The 17,590-nt window shown below is 42.8% G+C and overlaps 1 protein-coding gene across 2 annotated transcripts in view; it reads right to left on the bottom strand.

The window, feature by feature from the left end:
* The window catches only part of arhgef39 (Rho guanine nucleotide exchange factor (GEF) 39), a 50,673-nt gene that overhangs the window by 7,129 nt on the left and 25,954 nt on the right, over nt 1–17,590 (bottom strand). For both annotated transcript variants that reach the window (XM_074625616.1, XM_074625617.1), the window contains exons 7-8: nt 11,174–11,403; nt 1,685–1,773 (exon numbers count right to left, since the gene is read on the bottom strand). In XM_074625616.1, the coding sequence (XP_074481717.1) occupies nt 1,685–1,773; nt 11,174–11,403 (319 nt within the window). The remainder of the gene's footprint in view (nt 1–1,684; nt 1,774–11,173; nt 11,404–17,590) is intronic.

The raw sequence follows: 17,590 nt of genomic DNA, 5'->3' as shown, positions 1-17,590 counted from the left end.
ACCTCCATACCATAACGTTACCTCCATACCATAACGTTACCTCCATACCATAACGTTACCTCCATACCATAACGTTACCTCCATACCATAACGTTACCTCCATACCATAACGTTACCTCCATACCATAACGTTACCTCCATACCATAACGTTACCTCCATACCATAACGTTACCTCCATACCATAACGTTACCTTCATACCATAACGTTACCTCCATACCATAACGTTACCTCCATACCATAACGTTACCTCCATACCATAACGGTACCTCCATACCATAACGTTACCTCCATACCATAACGTTACCTTCATACCATAACGTTACCTCCATACCATAACGTTACCACCATACCATAACGTTACCATCACACCATAACGTTACCACCATACCATAACGTTACCTCCATACCATAACGTTACCTCCATACCATAACGTTACCATCACACCATAACGTTACCTCCATACCATAACGTTACCACCATACCATAACGTTACCTCCATACCATAACGTTACCTCCATACCATAACGGTACCTCCATACCATAACGTTACCTTCATACCATAACGTTACCTTCATACCATAACGTTACCTCCATACCATAACGTTACCACCATACCATAACGTTACCATCACACCATAACGTTACCACCATACCATAACGTTACCTCCATACCATAACGTTACCTCCATACCATAACGTTACCATCACACCATAACGTTACCTCCATACCATAACGTTACCACCATACCATAACGTTACCTCCATACCATAACGTTACCTCCATACCATAACGTTACCTCCATACCATAACGTTACCTCCATACCATAACGGTACCTCCATACCATAACGTTACCTCCATACCATAACGTTACCACCATACCATAACGTTACCATCACACCATAACGTTACCACCATACCATAACGTTACCTCCATACCATAACGTTACCTCCATACCATAACGTTACCATCACACCATAACGTTACCTCCATACCATAACGTTACCACCATACCATAACGGTACCTCCATACCATAACGTTACCTCCATACCATAACGTTACCTCCATACCATAACGTTACCTCCATACCATAACGTTACCTCCATACCATAACGTTACCTCCATACCATAACGTTACCTCCATACCATAACGTTACCTCCATACCATAACGTTACCTCCATACCATAACGTTACCTCCATACCATAACGTTACCTTCATACCATAACGTTACCACCATACCATAACGTTACCTTCATACCATAACGTTACCTCCATACCATAACGTTACCTCCATACCATAATGTTACCTCCATACCATAACGTTACTTCCATACCATAACGTTACCTCCATACCATAACGTTACCTCCATACCATAACGCTTCCTGCTAACTTTTTCGCAATTTTTTTCAGATATTTTTCTGCCTTTTTTGGACGTTTATTGGGCCATATTTCAGACATACTTTGGTCTTTTTTCTGACTTTTTTCTGACATATTTTGGCCTTTTTTAGAAGTTAGCATGCAGCTTTAGCTGTACCTCATACAACCCCACTTCAAAACAGCCGGACTAGCCCTTTAAGGTTCAGGTTGCAGTTAGATTTCGGTTGAGCTGAGGGTGAGGGTTAGGCTGAGGAGTATATGCATCATGTCAGTCAGGGTGCTCATACAGCAGGTACATACCGGATAGCTGAGCTCAGGCTTTGGTACCAGTCATTGAGATCCTCCTGGTTGCTGGACATCAGCAGGAGTTTGGCTTTGGGGAAGGTCAACTGGAGGAGGAGGAGGAAGAAGAGGAGCAGGAGGAGAAGAGTAGTTAAGATGTCTGATAGAACATTTCAAAACTCTTCCAGGACCTTTCAAGGACTGATAATAAAATGTCCATCACAATTCACAACCTATAGGTACACAAACAAAACTGAATACTTTACTCCAAACATATCGATTGATGATTGAGAAGCCCTGAGGGCGGCTCTACTTCTTCATCCTCTCATGTTGGACTGAGAGCAGACTGGACGCTTCAGTGACTCACTATCACCTCTCAGAGGATCCAGTGGTATTACAAGCTGGTTAGCATGCTCATTTCACTACATATCTCTGCAACACAATACACAGACGTCTTCACATGCAGCTGATAATGTTCGTTATTATATTTGAATGTTTTAAACTAATATTCTGGCCACATCTTACACATTGCACCTTTAAAGTAAAAAACAATATTTCTGTAAGTCCGTGCTAACATCTAGAAAAGTGACTCAAGAAATCCTCAAAGTCAGAGTGTGACTTCCTCTAACTTCTCCAAGGTGGTCTCTAGCTCTCCTGTCAGCTCCGTTCTCTTCATCCATCCATGGTCAGCTCCATCGGGGCCGTTTCAATCCAGAGAACAGACATGTCAGTATCTGGGTGCTCTACAGTCGTAGCGTCGGCCCATTTGACCACGGAGACGAGAGCGACGGCCGGCTCCACCGCCACATTACCGCCATACCATAACGTTACCTCCATACCATAACGTTACCTCCATACCATAACGTTTCCTCCATACCATAACGTTACCTCCGTACCATAACGTTACCTCCGTACCGTAACGTTACCACCATACCATAACGTTACCTCCATACCGTAACGTTACCGCCATACCATAACGTTACCTCCATACCATAACGTTACCTCCATACCATAACGTTTCCTCCATACCATAACGTTACCTCCGTACCATAACGTTACCTCCGTACCGTAACGTTACCACCATACCATAACGTTACCTCCATACCATAACGTTACCTCCATACCATAACGTTACCTCCATACCATAACGTTACCTCCATACCATAACGTTACCTCCATACCATAACGTTACCTCCATACCATAACGTTACCTCCATACCATAACGTTACCTCCATACCATAACGTTACCTCCATACCATAACGTTACCTCCATACCATAACGTTACCTCCATAACGTTACCTCCATTCCATAACGTTACCTCCATACCATAACGTTACCTCCATACCATAACGTTACCTCCATAACGTTACCACCATACCATAACGTTACCTCCATACCATAACGTTACCTCCATACCATAACGTTACCTCCATACCATAACGTTACCTCCATACCATAACGTTACCTCCATACCATAACGTTACCGCCATACCATAACGTTACCGCCATACCATAACGTTACCTCCATACCATAACGTTACCTCCATACCATAACGTTACCTCCATACCATAACGTTACCTCCATACCATAACGTTACCTCCATACCATAACGTTACCTCCATACCATAACGTTACCTTCATACCATAACGTTACCGCCATACCATAACGTTACCTCCATACCATAACGTTACCTCCATACCATAACGTTACCTCCATACCATAACGTTACCTCCATAACGTTACCTCCATACCATAACGTTACCTCCATACCATAACGTTACCTCCATACCATAACGTTACCTCCATAACGTTACCACCATACCATAACGTTACCTCCATACCATAACGTTACCTCCATACCATAACGTTACCTCCATACCATAACGTTACCTCCATACCATAACGTTACCTCCATACCATAACGTTACCGCCATACCATAACGTTACCTCCATACCATAACGTTACCTCCATACCATAACGTTACCTCCATACCATAACGTTACCTCCATACCATAACGTTACCTCCATACCATAACGTTACCTCCATACCATAACGTTACCGCCATACCATAACGTTACCGCCATACCATAACGTTACCTCCATACCATAACGTTACCTCCATACCATAACGTTACCTCCATACCATAACGTTACCTCCATACCATAACGTTACCTCCATACCATAACGTTACCGCCATACCATAACGTTACCTCCATACCATAACGTTACCTCCATACCATAACGTTACCTCCATACCATAACGTTACCTCCATACCATAACGTTACCTCCATACCATAACGTTACCTCCATACCATAACGTTACCACCATACCATAACGTTACCTCCATACCATAACGTTACCACCATACCATAACGTTACCTCCATACCATAACGTTACCTCCATACCATAACGTTACCTCCATACCATAACGTTACCTTCATACCATAACGTTACCTCCATACCATAACGTTACCACCATACCATAACGTTACCTCCATACCATAACGTTACCTCCATACCATAACGTTACCACCATACCATAACGTTACCTCCATACCATAACGTTACCTCCATACCATAACGTTACCACCATACCATAACGTTACCACCATACCATAACGTTACCTCCATACCATAACGTTACCTCCATACCATAACGTTACCACCATACCATAACGTTACCTCCATACCATAACGTTACCTCCATACCATAACGTTACCACCATACCATAACGTTACCACCATACCATAACGTTACCTCCATACCATAACGTTACCACCATACCATAACGTTACCTCCATACCATAACGTTACCTCCATACCATAACGTTACCACCATACCATAACGTTACCTCCATACCATAACGTTACCTCCATACCATAACGTTACCACCATACCATAACGTTACCTCCATACCATAACGTTACCTCCATACCATAACGTTACCTCCATACCATAACGTTACCTCCATACCATAACGTTACCACCATACCATAACGTTACCTCCATACCATAACGTTACCTCCATACCATAACGTTACCACCATACCATAACGTTACCACCATACCATAACGTTACCTCCATACCATAACGTTACCACCATACCATAACGTTACCTCCATACCATAACGTTACCTCCATACCATAACGTTACCACCATACCATAACGTTACCTCCATACCATAACGTTACCTCCATACCATAACGTTACCACCATACCATAACGTTACCTCCATACCATAACGTTACCTCCATACCATAACGTTACCTCCATACCATAACGTTACCTCCATACCATAACGTTACCACCATACCATAACGTTACCTCCATACCATAACGTTACCTCCATACCATAACGTTACCACCATACCATAACGTTACCTCCATACCATAACGTTACCTCCATACCATAACGTTACCACCATACCATAACGTTACCTCCATACCATAACGTTACCTCCATACCATAACGTTACCACCATACCATAACGTTACCACCATACCATAACGTTACCTCCATACCATAACGTTACCACCATACCATAACGTTACCTCCATACCATAACGTTACCTCCATACCATAACGTTACCACCATACCATAACGTTACCTCCATACCATAACGTTACCTCCATACCATAACGTTACCTCCATACCATAACGTTACCTCCATACCATAACGTTACCTCCATACCATAACGTTACCACCATACCATAACGTTACCTCCATACCATAACGTTACCTCCATACCATAACGTTACCACCATACCATAACGTTACCTCCATACCATAACGTTACCTCCATACCATAACGTTACCACCATACCATAACGTTACCACCATACCATAACGTTACCTCCATACCATAACGTTACCACCATACCATAACGTTACCTCCATACCATAACGTTACCTCCATACCATAACGTTACCTCCATACCATAACGTTACCTCCATACCATAACGTTACCTCCATACCATAACGTTACCACCATACCATAACGTTACCTCCATACCATAACGTTACCTCCATACCATAACGTTACCACCATACCATAACGTTACCTCCATACCATAACGTTACCTCCATACCATAACGTTACCACCATACCATAACGTTACCACCATACCATAACGTTACCTCCATACCATAACGTTACCACCATACCATAACGTTACCTCCATACCATAACGTTACCTCCATACCATAACGTTACCACCATACCATAACGTTACCTCCATACCATAACGTTACCTCCATACCATAACGTTACCACCATACCATAACGTTACCTCCATACCATAACGTTACCTCCATACCATAACGTTACCTTCATACCATAACGTTACCTCCATACCATAACGTTACCACCATACCATAACGTTACCTCCATACCATAACGTTACCTCCATACCATAACGTTACCACCATACCATAACGTTACCTCCATACCATAACGTTACCTCCATACCATAACGTTACCACCATACCATAACGTTACCACCATACCATAACGTTACCTCCATACCATAACGTTACCACCATACCATAACGTTACCTTCATACCATAACGTTACCTCCATACCATAACGTTACCACCATACCATAACGTTTCCTGCTAACTTTTTCGCAATTTTTTCCAGATATTTTGCAGACATTTTTCAGACATATATCGGCCCTTTTTTGGACGTTTATTGGGCCATATTTCAGACATACTTTGGAATTTTTTCTGACATATTTCAGCCTCTTTTTTTTCATTTTTCATCAGCCAGACGTGACAAATAACTGAGTTCAACTGGTGTTTTGAGAATTAATCCAAAATATGTCCATTTCACTCAGTCTGTGGATCTCATCGATGGATCTGAACTTTGCCAGAGCAAACCACAGTTTTTCTTCACCATGATTTGAAAGATGCATTACATCCTTGTAGGTTTTTTCCAAGCGGCATGGCAACCATAAAAGAACCTGTAGATTGATCAGCTTTTGTCTGTGTTTTAAAAGAAGGCCTCTCTCTACAGCAGACTGCAGTGATATTATAAAAGCAGTAGAGGGCAGAACAAAGCAAGCTAAAACCTCTTCTCTCTCTAAGCCAGCTCCTCTCACAGCAAAACCTGCCGCTGCTCTTCACCGGCGCTCAACGCTGAAATCTGACGGGAAAGAAAAGTCTAGTAAAGTAGCAGAATGTGTCACATTTACAGGGACCACTACAGACGGACGCGTCCTCAGGACTCCTCTCAGGGCTTCCTTTGAGTCAACAGTAATTATCAACTCTCTCTAAAGCCAGCCTCAGATTGGACTCGTCAAACAATCCTAAAGCGCTCGTCCGAGCCCAAACAAAAAGGGGCTTTTAGAGCAGCGTGATCACACCAGAGAGAAGCTATTACAGGGGATCAGAATTAGGCCCCCACCATATTAAATGACCTCTCACATTTACCTGCAGCCTCCACGCAGGAAGCTTGTTGAGAAGTGACATATGGATTATTTCATGTGTATTTGGACAGAACGGTACAACGGGTACGGAGGAGCTCATCAAACATAATGATGTTTTTACACAGAGGGAGGGGGAGAGGGAGTGTCTCTCATTATACTTTAAATAGATTAAGATTTCACATGTTACCATCATCAAAAGTATTATCTAATTACAGAGTTCAGTGAGTAGGGGCCAAACTGAGTGCCGCGTGATATTAGGCGCTCGCCGCTTGGGGGACGGCGGTTGATTTATGCACAAATAGATTCCACTTCTATTGCGGTAATTAGGGATTTGTCAGGAAATCTGACCCTCTTAGGTAGAAATTACTTTGTATAATAAGAACGGCAGAGCACGGAGCCTCATCGCCCAGCATAATTTAGCTTGATTATTTATACATCAAAGAGAATCTGTCAGGGATGTGGGAAAATATTCAAGCAGCGAGGGGATATTAGACTGCAGACGGAGAGAATATAAGGAAGGTCGACAGATGGAGGGAGAGGAGAAGACAGGAGATGAACGTGGGGCGAAGCCACAAATAAAAAGCCAGCTCTCTCTACAAACATGTGTGACCAAGAAAAAAAAAAACACACCGGAAATTTTAATAAAAGCTATTTTTTCTCTCTAAACTTTGCATATAGATTGCCATGGCATTTACAGCTGTCAAATTTAATTTGGCTTTAATTCTTCATGGCCCTGGATGAGGAGGGCCCTGGAGTGCTGACAGCCCTTTTCCTTGAGCTCAGGTAGGGGCCCGGGATCAATAATGTGTCCTTATGAGAAATTACGTGTAATGCTATTGAGTATGCATTTTGGGCCTCGGCGGGATAAGAGGCTAATGAAATGCCATTTCTGCCATTAGATAACGTGCGGCGGGGGCTGGCGGAGAGAGCGGCGACAGGCTTGAGGAAGATGTATTTACTGGAGGGCCGGAAGAGATGGATCTGCAGCCTAATCTGATCCAGCAACTGAGAGATTCTGTTACAGCAGGCAGCCGTCACCACACACACACACACACACACACACACACACACACACACACACACACACACACACACACACACACACACACACACACACACACACACACACACACACACACACACACACACACACACACACAATAATACAGCTCGGACTAATCTCCCCATCTGCAGCCTTTTCATTAGTCCCTTGAAGGATGCTTTTAATTCACACTGCCTTCAACAAATGAAGTCACAGCGGCCCGGTCATGACGACGCGTCACCGGCTCCCAAAATACCTCTTTTTCTCTCTGCACACTGCCGAACGCTGGTGGATCCCAGTGGCTGATTATCAGGCAGCTAAACCAGCTACAAGCTATCACTGATCATTTCTAGGACTGCGGATCAAATCCCAATACTGTCAAGTATCAAGAACCGTCATTAAACGTCTGCTCAGATGTTAAACTACATTTTATTTAGAGGTTTAAACCGTTAGTTGTAGATTTTAGTAGAAAATGAAAAAAGTAATTTATCAGTCAAACATGCATTGCATGCTAGTAAACTAAATATCTAAAACAATTATCAACCACAACATAAACATTTGAAGACGTCACCTTGAGCTCTGGAAACCAAACCATTATTATTATTATTAATTGTAAAAATAACAGACGTATTAAATCGATGATAAAAAATAATTGTTAGTTGCAGCCCAAATTTTATTTTTTATTATTTTTCCGTTTAGACAGCATTCTTTGATTAAAGGGTAGTATATCACAATATAGATATATCACAATTCCCCAGTTGATTACTTACATTAAGAAAACTATATCACAAATGTCTTTAAATTTGACGTTTAAATATGCAAATGAGGCATCATCTTATATATGCTAATTTGCATACATTACTTTTATCATACATTATTGTTATATCATGCTTTTATTGGAAAGCATTTTGTAACCTTGTTTTGAATAATATAAATTATTAAATTCATTATTAAATATTATTACATCTCCAGAACAGAAATCTGAACTCTGGATAAATTCAGGTTCAAAATGTCTTGTTTGATTTTGTTGTCGTATTAGAGTCAAAGGTTTTACAGAGGGGCTTTTAGATATCTCTCTGTATCACAAATACTGCAGCCATAAAAAATCTATTTTCATGTTTTTATAAAAATAAAATGTTGTATAAATCAGGTTATGAATGATAAATGAACACAGCCTCCTGTAGAAACCTTCAGAATAAAGAGGAGGAGAGAAAACAGCCTTTAAAGAGACGGATTATAAAAGTCACTAAGTTTAACTAATATAATATAATATAATATCACCATGAAACCTCCCCAGAGGAATACTCACATTAACACAATGCTTTTACAGGTTTTATGAAATGTTTAAATAAGAAAATGAGTCATTAACTAATGCAGACTTTTGGTGAATTTAGGAGAAATCTACAGACAAATGTTTTATTTTTACACTGAAACTCAAAATCTCTAAATTCACCAGTGCATGAACAATTAAATTTTTTTGCCTGTAGTGCCTCCCCTTTAATTTAATTAATCAATAATTAATTTAGAAAAATGTGTTAATTGAGAAGTTAATAAAAAGAGATATTACCTGGTTAGGTACATTTTAGGTGATTTTTCTTTTAATTCTTAAGGTATAAGAAACAATTTATGGCTGTAACAACAGATTGTTTTCATTATCTGTTTTGTCTTATTACTTTATTTAGTGTCACAACATATATGTTTTAAAATCAGAGCTGAAACAAGTAGTGTTTGGTTGATAGGCTGATAATTAATTGGCAACGATTTTGATCAATTCATTATTACAGTTGTCAAATAAAATGTGGTAAATATTCCCGGCTTTCATCTCCTCAAAGCGTCTCGGCTGTAAAGTGAATATTTTTAGGTTTCTGTACACGACGTCACCTTCGGCTGTTAGAACTTGTGATGGACATGTTTCACAGACTAAATGGTTTTTGGTTAATTGATAATGGATGTAATCATTAAGTACAGCCCTTTTGAAATGACTCTGACCAACAGCTAAACACTATAGAAACATCTCCTGCTTCTAGTTAGATCTCACTGCTGTTGAATAATAACAGTGTAATTTTCGGTGTGGTTTTATTAGGTGGCTGATCATCATCTCCTCCCTACTGTATACTGGTGGTGCAGTAATGGACAGACAGCAGTGTGAGCAGACAGCAGAGTAATCAAACCTCTCCACCGCCGCTGTGCATCACAGGGAAGCACATTAGCAGCACAACATAAAGAGCTCTTTCTGCTGAAATGAATATTGATACCGTGCAGCATTGGCACTAAACACTCTGCTGCATAAACGCTTCCGTTACTCACTCAATGACGCGCGACTCGTCCCTTTGAATGTTTCATGACAGCAGCTACATCATTTAGACACAATTTGTCAGCCGGCAGCTGTACTGAGACCTGGGAGACGGATCAGACCGGGAGACGGAGAGACGCATTAAAAGTTCAACTTTGTTCGGGGGCTACTTCAACGAGGGGGTGAAGAAGTGATTAGAGGAGGAGGAGGAGGAGGAGGAGAGGCGAGGGAACGCCGGCTCTTCTCTGACAAGCAGAACTAAATGACGTTTTCATTCAGGGGAACTTCTGTTTGGCAGATTAAACAACAGCAACCGTCAAGGCCATAAGTAAGACAAATCATAGCAACATGCATCAGAAGTGGAAATTAAATAATGCCTCTGCTAAGGACTCACTTATGTGTGTATTCAAATCAATGAGCAGATGTCTCCCCACCTGCTGCCCAACAAACACTAGGAACAACTTTCACAGATCTTCCTACGCTTACACAGGAACACCACGAATCCTGAGTCAACTACTGGAAAACAGCTCAGTGATCCTCCATCACATGAATCTGGTGTGGTGACCTGACTGTGGCAAGGTGAAAGGTCCATATAGGAGATGTTGTTAGCATGTGCATTGTGTGCATAAACAGTAGTACGGATCCAGGGTCTGAAATGAACTGTTCTCACTTCCTGTCACAGTGACCTGTTTTGAGTGACATGCACAAACCCAGCTGGTCTACTCACGCTGAGCAGGCCTCCGCGGCTCCTGGTGTGTCCGAACACCTTCTCCACGGTGCAGTCCTGCAGCGGGAAGGCGTGCTGGCCGGTGAACTTGTCTTTACTGTTGAACTGCAGCGGGCTGCAGCGCTTGGCCTGCAGCAGCATGTCAGAGAACAGGAAGAACATCTTGGGCGTAGCGTCTGCACCTTTAGGAGGAACCACCTTCAGCCAGCCCTCGCGGATGTACCACCTCCCTGTGAGAGGAGGGAGGAACAATCATTATCTGAGACATCCAACATCCAACACACACCACCACACTTGGTTGTACCAGCGGACTTGGATGTAACGGTGGACCGGTGTTGGATGTATAGAGATCAGTGGTGGAACACAATCATAGCCTCAGAGCTGAAACCCTGCTTCCTATTGTAGAGTGCAAAGGGCATTATGATACAATAGTCATCCTATAATACCGCTGTCATACAGGAAACCTGTGCACGACAAGCTCCGCTGAACAAGCTGAACAGTCACATTTGACCCATTCATACCAGACTGTTGTCACAAGTTAATCCCCGTTCATCACCTCTCACACACTACAGCTGGAGCTCCACACACAATCCTGTTCAGACCACAGGATTACACTGAACTGTACAGAACCGCACTGCATCAAGCACCAAGTACAGATATCTCTGTTTCACTTCTCTCACATGGTGTCTCTGGAGGCGTTTGTTACAGAAATGACCATCCCCCAAAAACAAACTCCTGTTCTGCTGAAGGGTCAGGTCAGGTAACAGTTGGGTCGCGTTCAGAGCCGGTTCCATTTTAGATCTGGATCTTGGTTGGATTAGGTAAAGCTAGGGTGGGAAATCATGAGAAACCTAGCTAGCACTAGCTGCTATCGAGCTCCAGAAAGTCGGGCCAAATGAAATGATTGGACGGGCTTATTACAGCCTCGGAGAGCCACAGATAGCAGATTGATTTCTTATTTTTTTGTCAGAGAGGTGGAGAGAGTCTGTAACCAGAACTGTATATACAAAATTATTTAGAGGCGCCGGATTATTCACGATACAATATTTCATTTTTAAATATCACGGTCAATATCGGTATATCAACCCTAATTTTGAGCAAATACAGAACTTCAGGTCCTGATTTTTACACGCTTATTACTGCGATTATATAGGATTCAGATGCAATAAGCGGATTCAAGCCTACTGAATTCATATTTGATCCAATATTGAACAGCAAACCTGGATAACTGACCACCACTGAGGTTTAACCAACATCACTGCGTCAGTGTAGAAGTGGTAATAGTAATAATAATAATAATGATAATAATAATGATAATGATAATAATAATAATGATAATAATAATAGTAGTAATAATAATAATAATAATAATAATAATGATAATGATAATGATGATAATGATAATGATGATAATAATAATAATAATAATGATAATAATAGTAGTAATAATAATAATAATAATAATAATGATAATAATAATAATAATAATGATAATAATAATAATAATAATAGTGTCCCCAGCATCACATTTCAGGATTTCAGAATGAAGATAATGAGAGTAAGTAAGCCGTGATGCTGAATGGAGAAGATAAATGCGGAGGAGAGATAATGTGAGACGGGCTCAGTGGGAGGTAGGCATGTCGGGGTGTGGCCGTGAGGAGAGCTCTCATCTCTTCCTCCGTGATTGGCAGCAGCATGATGATAGCTAATAAGCAAAGAGGCTGACATTTGGATAGATAAGATGAGAATTCAGCCTGGGTCCAGGGTGTTTTTGTAATTGCCCCAGCCAGCAGCCTGTGATTGCAGCTAGCCCGAATGTCCGGAGCCGTGCCTCCGGGGCTCCGAGAGGACATTTTCAGCTACAGACGAGCCCACTGAGATTAAGTGGCGGGGCCAGGCGGGGGTCAAATTGCTTTTAAAATGCCATGGGTCTCAAACGGAACAGTGGAGAAACACGCCGTGACTCTCTCAGGTGTTGTGTGGAGATTGGGGCGGTGGTTGTGATCGTTCTATTAAATATTATATAAATAAGAGCCATGCTTGAGCCTCATACATCCCTTCAGAGACACAGAGCAAGTAGTCATGTTGAATGTGTTGTTACCATCACCAAATCACCACTCAATCAGACCCGGAACGGAGATCCCAACACTCAGTTCAGGACTCTTTGAATAATAGACAACTGAAGTGGGACATGTCCTCATGAAACAGATCCCTCTACAGCAGGTTTACCTTTACTATCAATACAGACATTTTAGGTAAAAAGTCTGTCTGGAGCCACAAAACATGTGATCATTGTGATGAAGGTAACACAGTTTATAGTATAAGTATATAGTATATCAGTCTAATGCAGTGAGGGCCAAAGAGACAATGTACTACGGAGTATAAGGGCCACATTGAGGGAAAACACATCTGAGATTTACACAATAAAGTCACAATATTACGAGAATAAAGTCGGAATATTACGAGAATAAAAGAAAATAACACGTTAAAATTATTAATTTATAACACTACGACTTTTTTTCTCATAAACCTGACAACTAAACTTTGTTCTTGAAATCTCAGATTTTTTTTTTTTTACCATAGACCTACAACAATGATAAATAAAAATGAAAATGTAAACAAACAAACAGTTATTCATTTCCACTAATGTTTGTAATAATCCCCAGGGAGCCGCTGGAGAGGAGCTGAAGAGACGCAGGTTGCTGACCGCTGCTTTACACCATCAGCTCCGTCACAGTCAACCGACAGACTGGACCGGCCTATCCTCTGTTACTAACGTGTTTTCTGGCCTCATATCTGCAGAGAAAGGACGTTTTATTAAGTTGAATGTGATGCTTTGAGATCATTTTAGAGGTACGAGTGCCGGGGAGACGTTGCTCTGTGTGACAGGTGACATTTGCAGGTACGGTTTCCATCCTGCAGCTGAGCAGCTAATCAGCTATCTAGCATGCAAACTGACATTAGCGGTGCACTTCTCCTCACCAGGGATGTTTGTTTGGTTCAACAAGCTGCAGGACATGATGACATGTCTGTGTGTTAAATAAGGAGGACACTTCAGTTGTTGTTTAAAGTCTGCAGGACAAAGTGGTTTACAGAGCAGATTGCTGCAGCATACATACAGTATGTTTCAATAACAGCGTTTGTTATCACATGGGCAGTAATGCGTTTCATGTTTGCTCGAGCATTAGAATGCTGCCAGAGTCCAGCGTGCTGAAACTGATGCGTTTCAGTAGACATGGAGTGTAGTTTATTCTGCAGACACGCTGGGATCTCCCTCCGCTCCTTTCACCGTTCTAACTACATCTGACCAGGCAGTGTGTGCTAAAGGTCTCCACCTAGCCGGTCCTGTGGTTTCAGTTTGTACTCTGAGTGAAATCATCGTAATGCCTGACCGCTACTATCTGTTAAAAAGAACTAATTCATGTCCTGTTTTTAAAAATAAAATAATAATTAAATTCAGTTGTAGTCTGGAAAGCAAACAGCAGTTTCCTCTAACCTTTAGCGCTGTATCAGACCCCCCGATAGACCGGGTTGACAGAGTCAGAGAGGTTGGATATGCTCTGTGTGAAGAGGAGTCTCTTTGTGGACCAGGTTCTCTTCAGACCCCCCGCGCACATCTGACCGTCCACGCTGCTTTGAGGCAGCAGCAGGTTCAAAGAGCAGGAAGTGCCAAGCACTCCTCTCCATGTCCAGGCCTTTCAGCTCCCCTTGTCAAAGAGCACCTCTGCTCTACTACAAAGTCTTTTTGGGGCTGGACCGGGGTGGGGGGGCGGAGGAAGGTGGGGCAGGAAATAAAGATTGATCTACAAAGGGTCCCGTTCCCCCTGATGTGTCCGAGGCCAGAGGAATAACAGAGGCAGAGCGAGGGTCAGGTCTGGTCAGCGTTGAGTTGGAAAGTCAACGGGCTTCTTTCACTTTATGACACACAACACACAACTACACACACACTACCTCACTGCAGGTCAGAGACCAGGTCCAGTGGAAATGTTTAAAAGCAACCACAAAGAACTTTCACCTGCGAGTGTTTTCCAGGATTTTCCATTTCTGCATTTTACGCCTCACGTTGTAAAGATGGAGATCTTACTAGCGCTTCACGTGCATTTGTTTTGGAAGCGAGTGAAAGAAAGGCGATGTTCAGACCTGGCGTTAATACATGCGTCCTGGGTGATCTGATGAAGTGGACAGCTCTAGGAACAGCACACATTGAGATCCGATCGCTCCGACCACAGTCGGATTTTAGCGAACGTGTCCTGGTCTCACTGCGCTCCTTATGCGGATAGACAGGCAGACGCGAGCGCTTGTCTGACGGTGTCTTTGTTCCAGCGCTCTGCACAGAGCTGACATCCACCCGCCCGCTCTCATCTTTCGGCTGTGAAGCAAAGATGGCGGTGCCTTGATCTCGGTCCTGGTCACCTTGTTTTACCTCGTAGCAGTTTTTCACGCAAGACAACGATCCAGTTTGAAAATGAGGCGACTGGAAAACAATGTGTTGAAGCCCTGGAGTCGCCAAAGACGCATATCAAGACGTACGGAGGACGGAGGAGGAGGCGTGCTTTAACCCTCCTAAACTGTGACATGCTCATCGGCCAAAAATATCTCCTTAGATCCATCAGGTGTGCTCGTGGTCTTCAACACAGCCTGACGTTACACCTGTTTAGTTCTGATGTGAATAGCGAGGGCGAGCGTTGGCTCTTCTGTAGTAATGTTGTCTGGTGTTGACGTGCACAGTGCCGCTCGCTACCGGAGCTGGTTTAATCTAAAGAGGGGCAACACTTTCTCCAGTGTGGCCGGATCGAGGTGGGATCACGTTCTCACCACAAACGAACCGTACCGAACCAAACCGAGGCCACAACCTTCAAGGAGGTCTCGGTTTGCTTGTTTTGGAGCTGCACCGCGTTCACAGCTGCCCAAACTAACCGCACCGAGAGGGTGAACGCTGCAGGGTTCCATTCAACCCAACTAAACAAGGCAGGTGTGAATACGTCCTGATGCCACCGGGTGTGAACAGACGTACTCAGAGCTGTCCACTTGTGATCGGATCACCCAAGACGCACGCTAATGCCAGGTCTGAACGGGTCAGAGATACGACTCAGTCATGAATAGGTTCACTCACTTCAGTGGTCTAGCCTCTCAGTTTTATAGAAAACTGCTGTTGATTGCCTGGTGCATGTTGGTGATAAAAGCTAACAGGTGAACTCAGGATGAACCAACTCAGCAGTCAGAGATGAGCCTTCATCAATCGTGGCACCTACTTTAAGGAATCCTCTAAGAAATGTCAGCCTGACATCTTTACATCGCATTACCAGTCATGAAAACAGGAAGCAGTGTCATAAAATCTGCTGCTGGCAACACAAACCTGTTAACTAGTGTTCAACAGGATGACGTGCACGTAGCAGGAAACACACTCAATCAGTGCATTTCTCTCAGGATGTGGATTTAACCAGTCGGGAAATATTAATGTGTCCTTTTTAATTTAAAAATAAAATCTGAGCCGAATCAATATTGAATCAAATGACAGCGTATCATATTGTTATAAATGCATCTGTATGGTTGTTGTATGGGATTGTGGACTGTGTCTCTAAGATACGTATCCAATCGTCTGAGAGGGAGCGATGCACACCCGCACATCTCATTCATTGTTTAATACTGTAAAAAGATGATGCAGATCTGCTGGAACCTGAGAACGGTTGGTGTGTTTGCTTGATGAAGGACTTAAATGATTCTTAATGTTTCTGTGGATTAACGGATAAATCCTCTAAAAGAGAAGGTATTTGATGGATCTGTGTGTTTCAAAGGAAACATTTCACCATTTGTGTTTCTCTCTGAGTTTGTTTTAATGGTACAATAAAGCATCATTTAATGAGGTAGTCTGATTGACCTCACGACGTAAAGATTCATAACACAATGAGGTGCAACAGTCAGGAACATAAAGTGAAGAAATCAATGTGGAACAAGATAGAAAATGTGAGACATCTTTGTTTTAAATTGAAGGAACAGGCAGGCAGACACAAATCTGCGGCCTCCCAGGGAAACGGGCCGACTGTCTGCCGTATCGATGTCCCATTGATTCAGGCTTTGTGTCTCACAATCGCCCCCCCTCATCTCCTACAGAGCTACTTAATATGTTTGAGGGGCTCCGACGCTTCTCATCTGTAAAAGGCAGAGCGCTTTTCTTTTCCCCACATTAGAGGTGGTGTTGGTGGGGAGGAAGGAGAATGGGTCGGCGTGGGGTTGCGGGGCGGGGGTGCTGCTGCTGCTGCTGCTGCTCTGAAGTCTGCCTGGTGGGACCGGAGCTTTATTAGCTGGAGAGGAAGCCGGCGGAGCTGCGAGGGCCTGAGAACTTGGATGAGAGGAAGCTTTTGAAACTTCCCACATCGGCATTAGAGAGATGAGCTGCTATTCAGCGCTCGCTCGCTC

The sequence above is a fragment of the Sebastes fasciatus genome, chromosome 23 (genome assembly GCF_043250625.1).
Source record: "Sebastes fasciatus isolate fSebFas1 chromosome 23, fSebFas1.pri, whole genome shotgun sequence".
In the NCBI taxonomy this organism is placed as follows: Eukaryota; Metazoa; Chordata; class Actinopteri; order Perciformes; family Sebastidae; genus Sebastes; species Sebastes fasciatus.
This window is presented reverse-complemented; position numbering and strand designations above follow the sequence as displayed.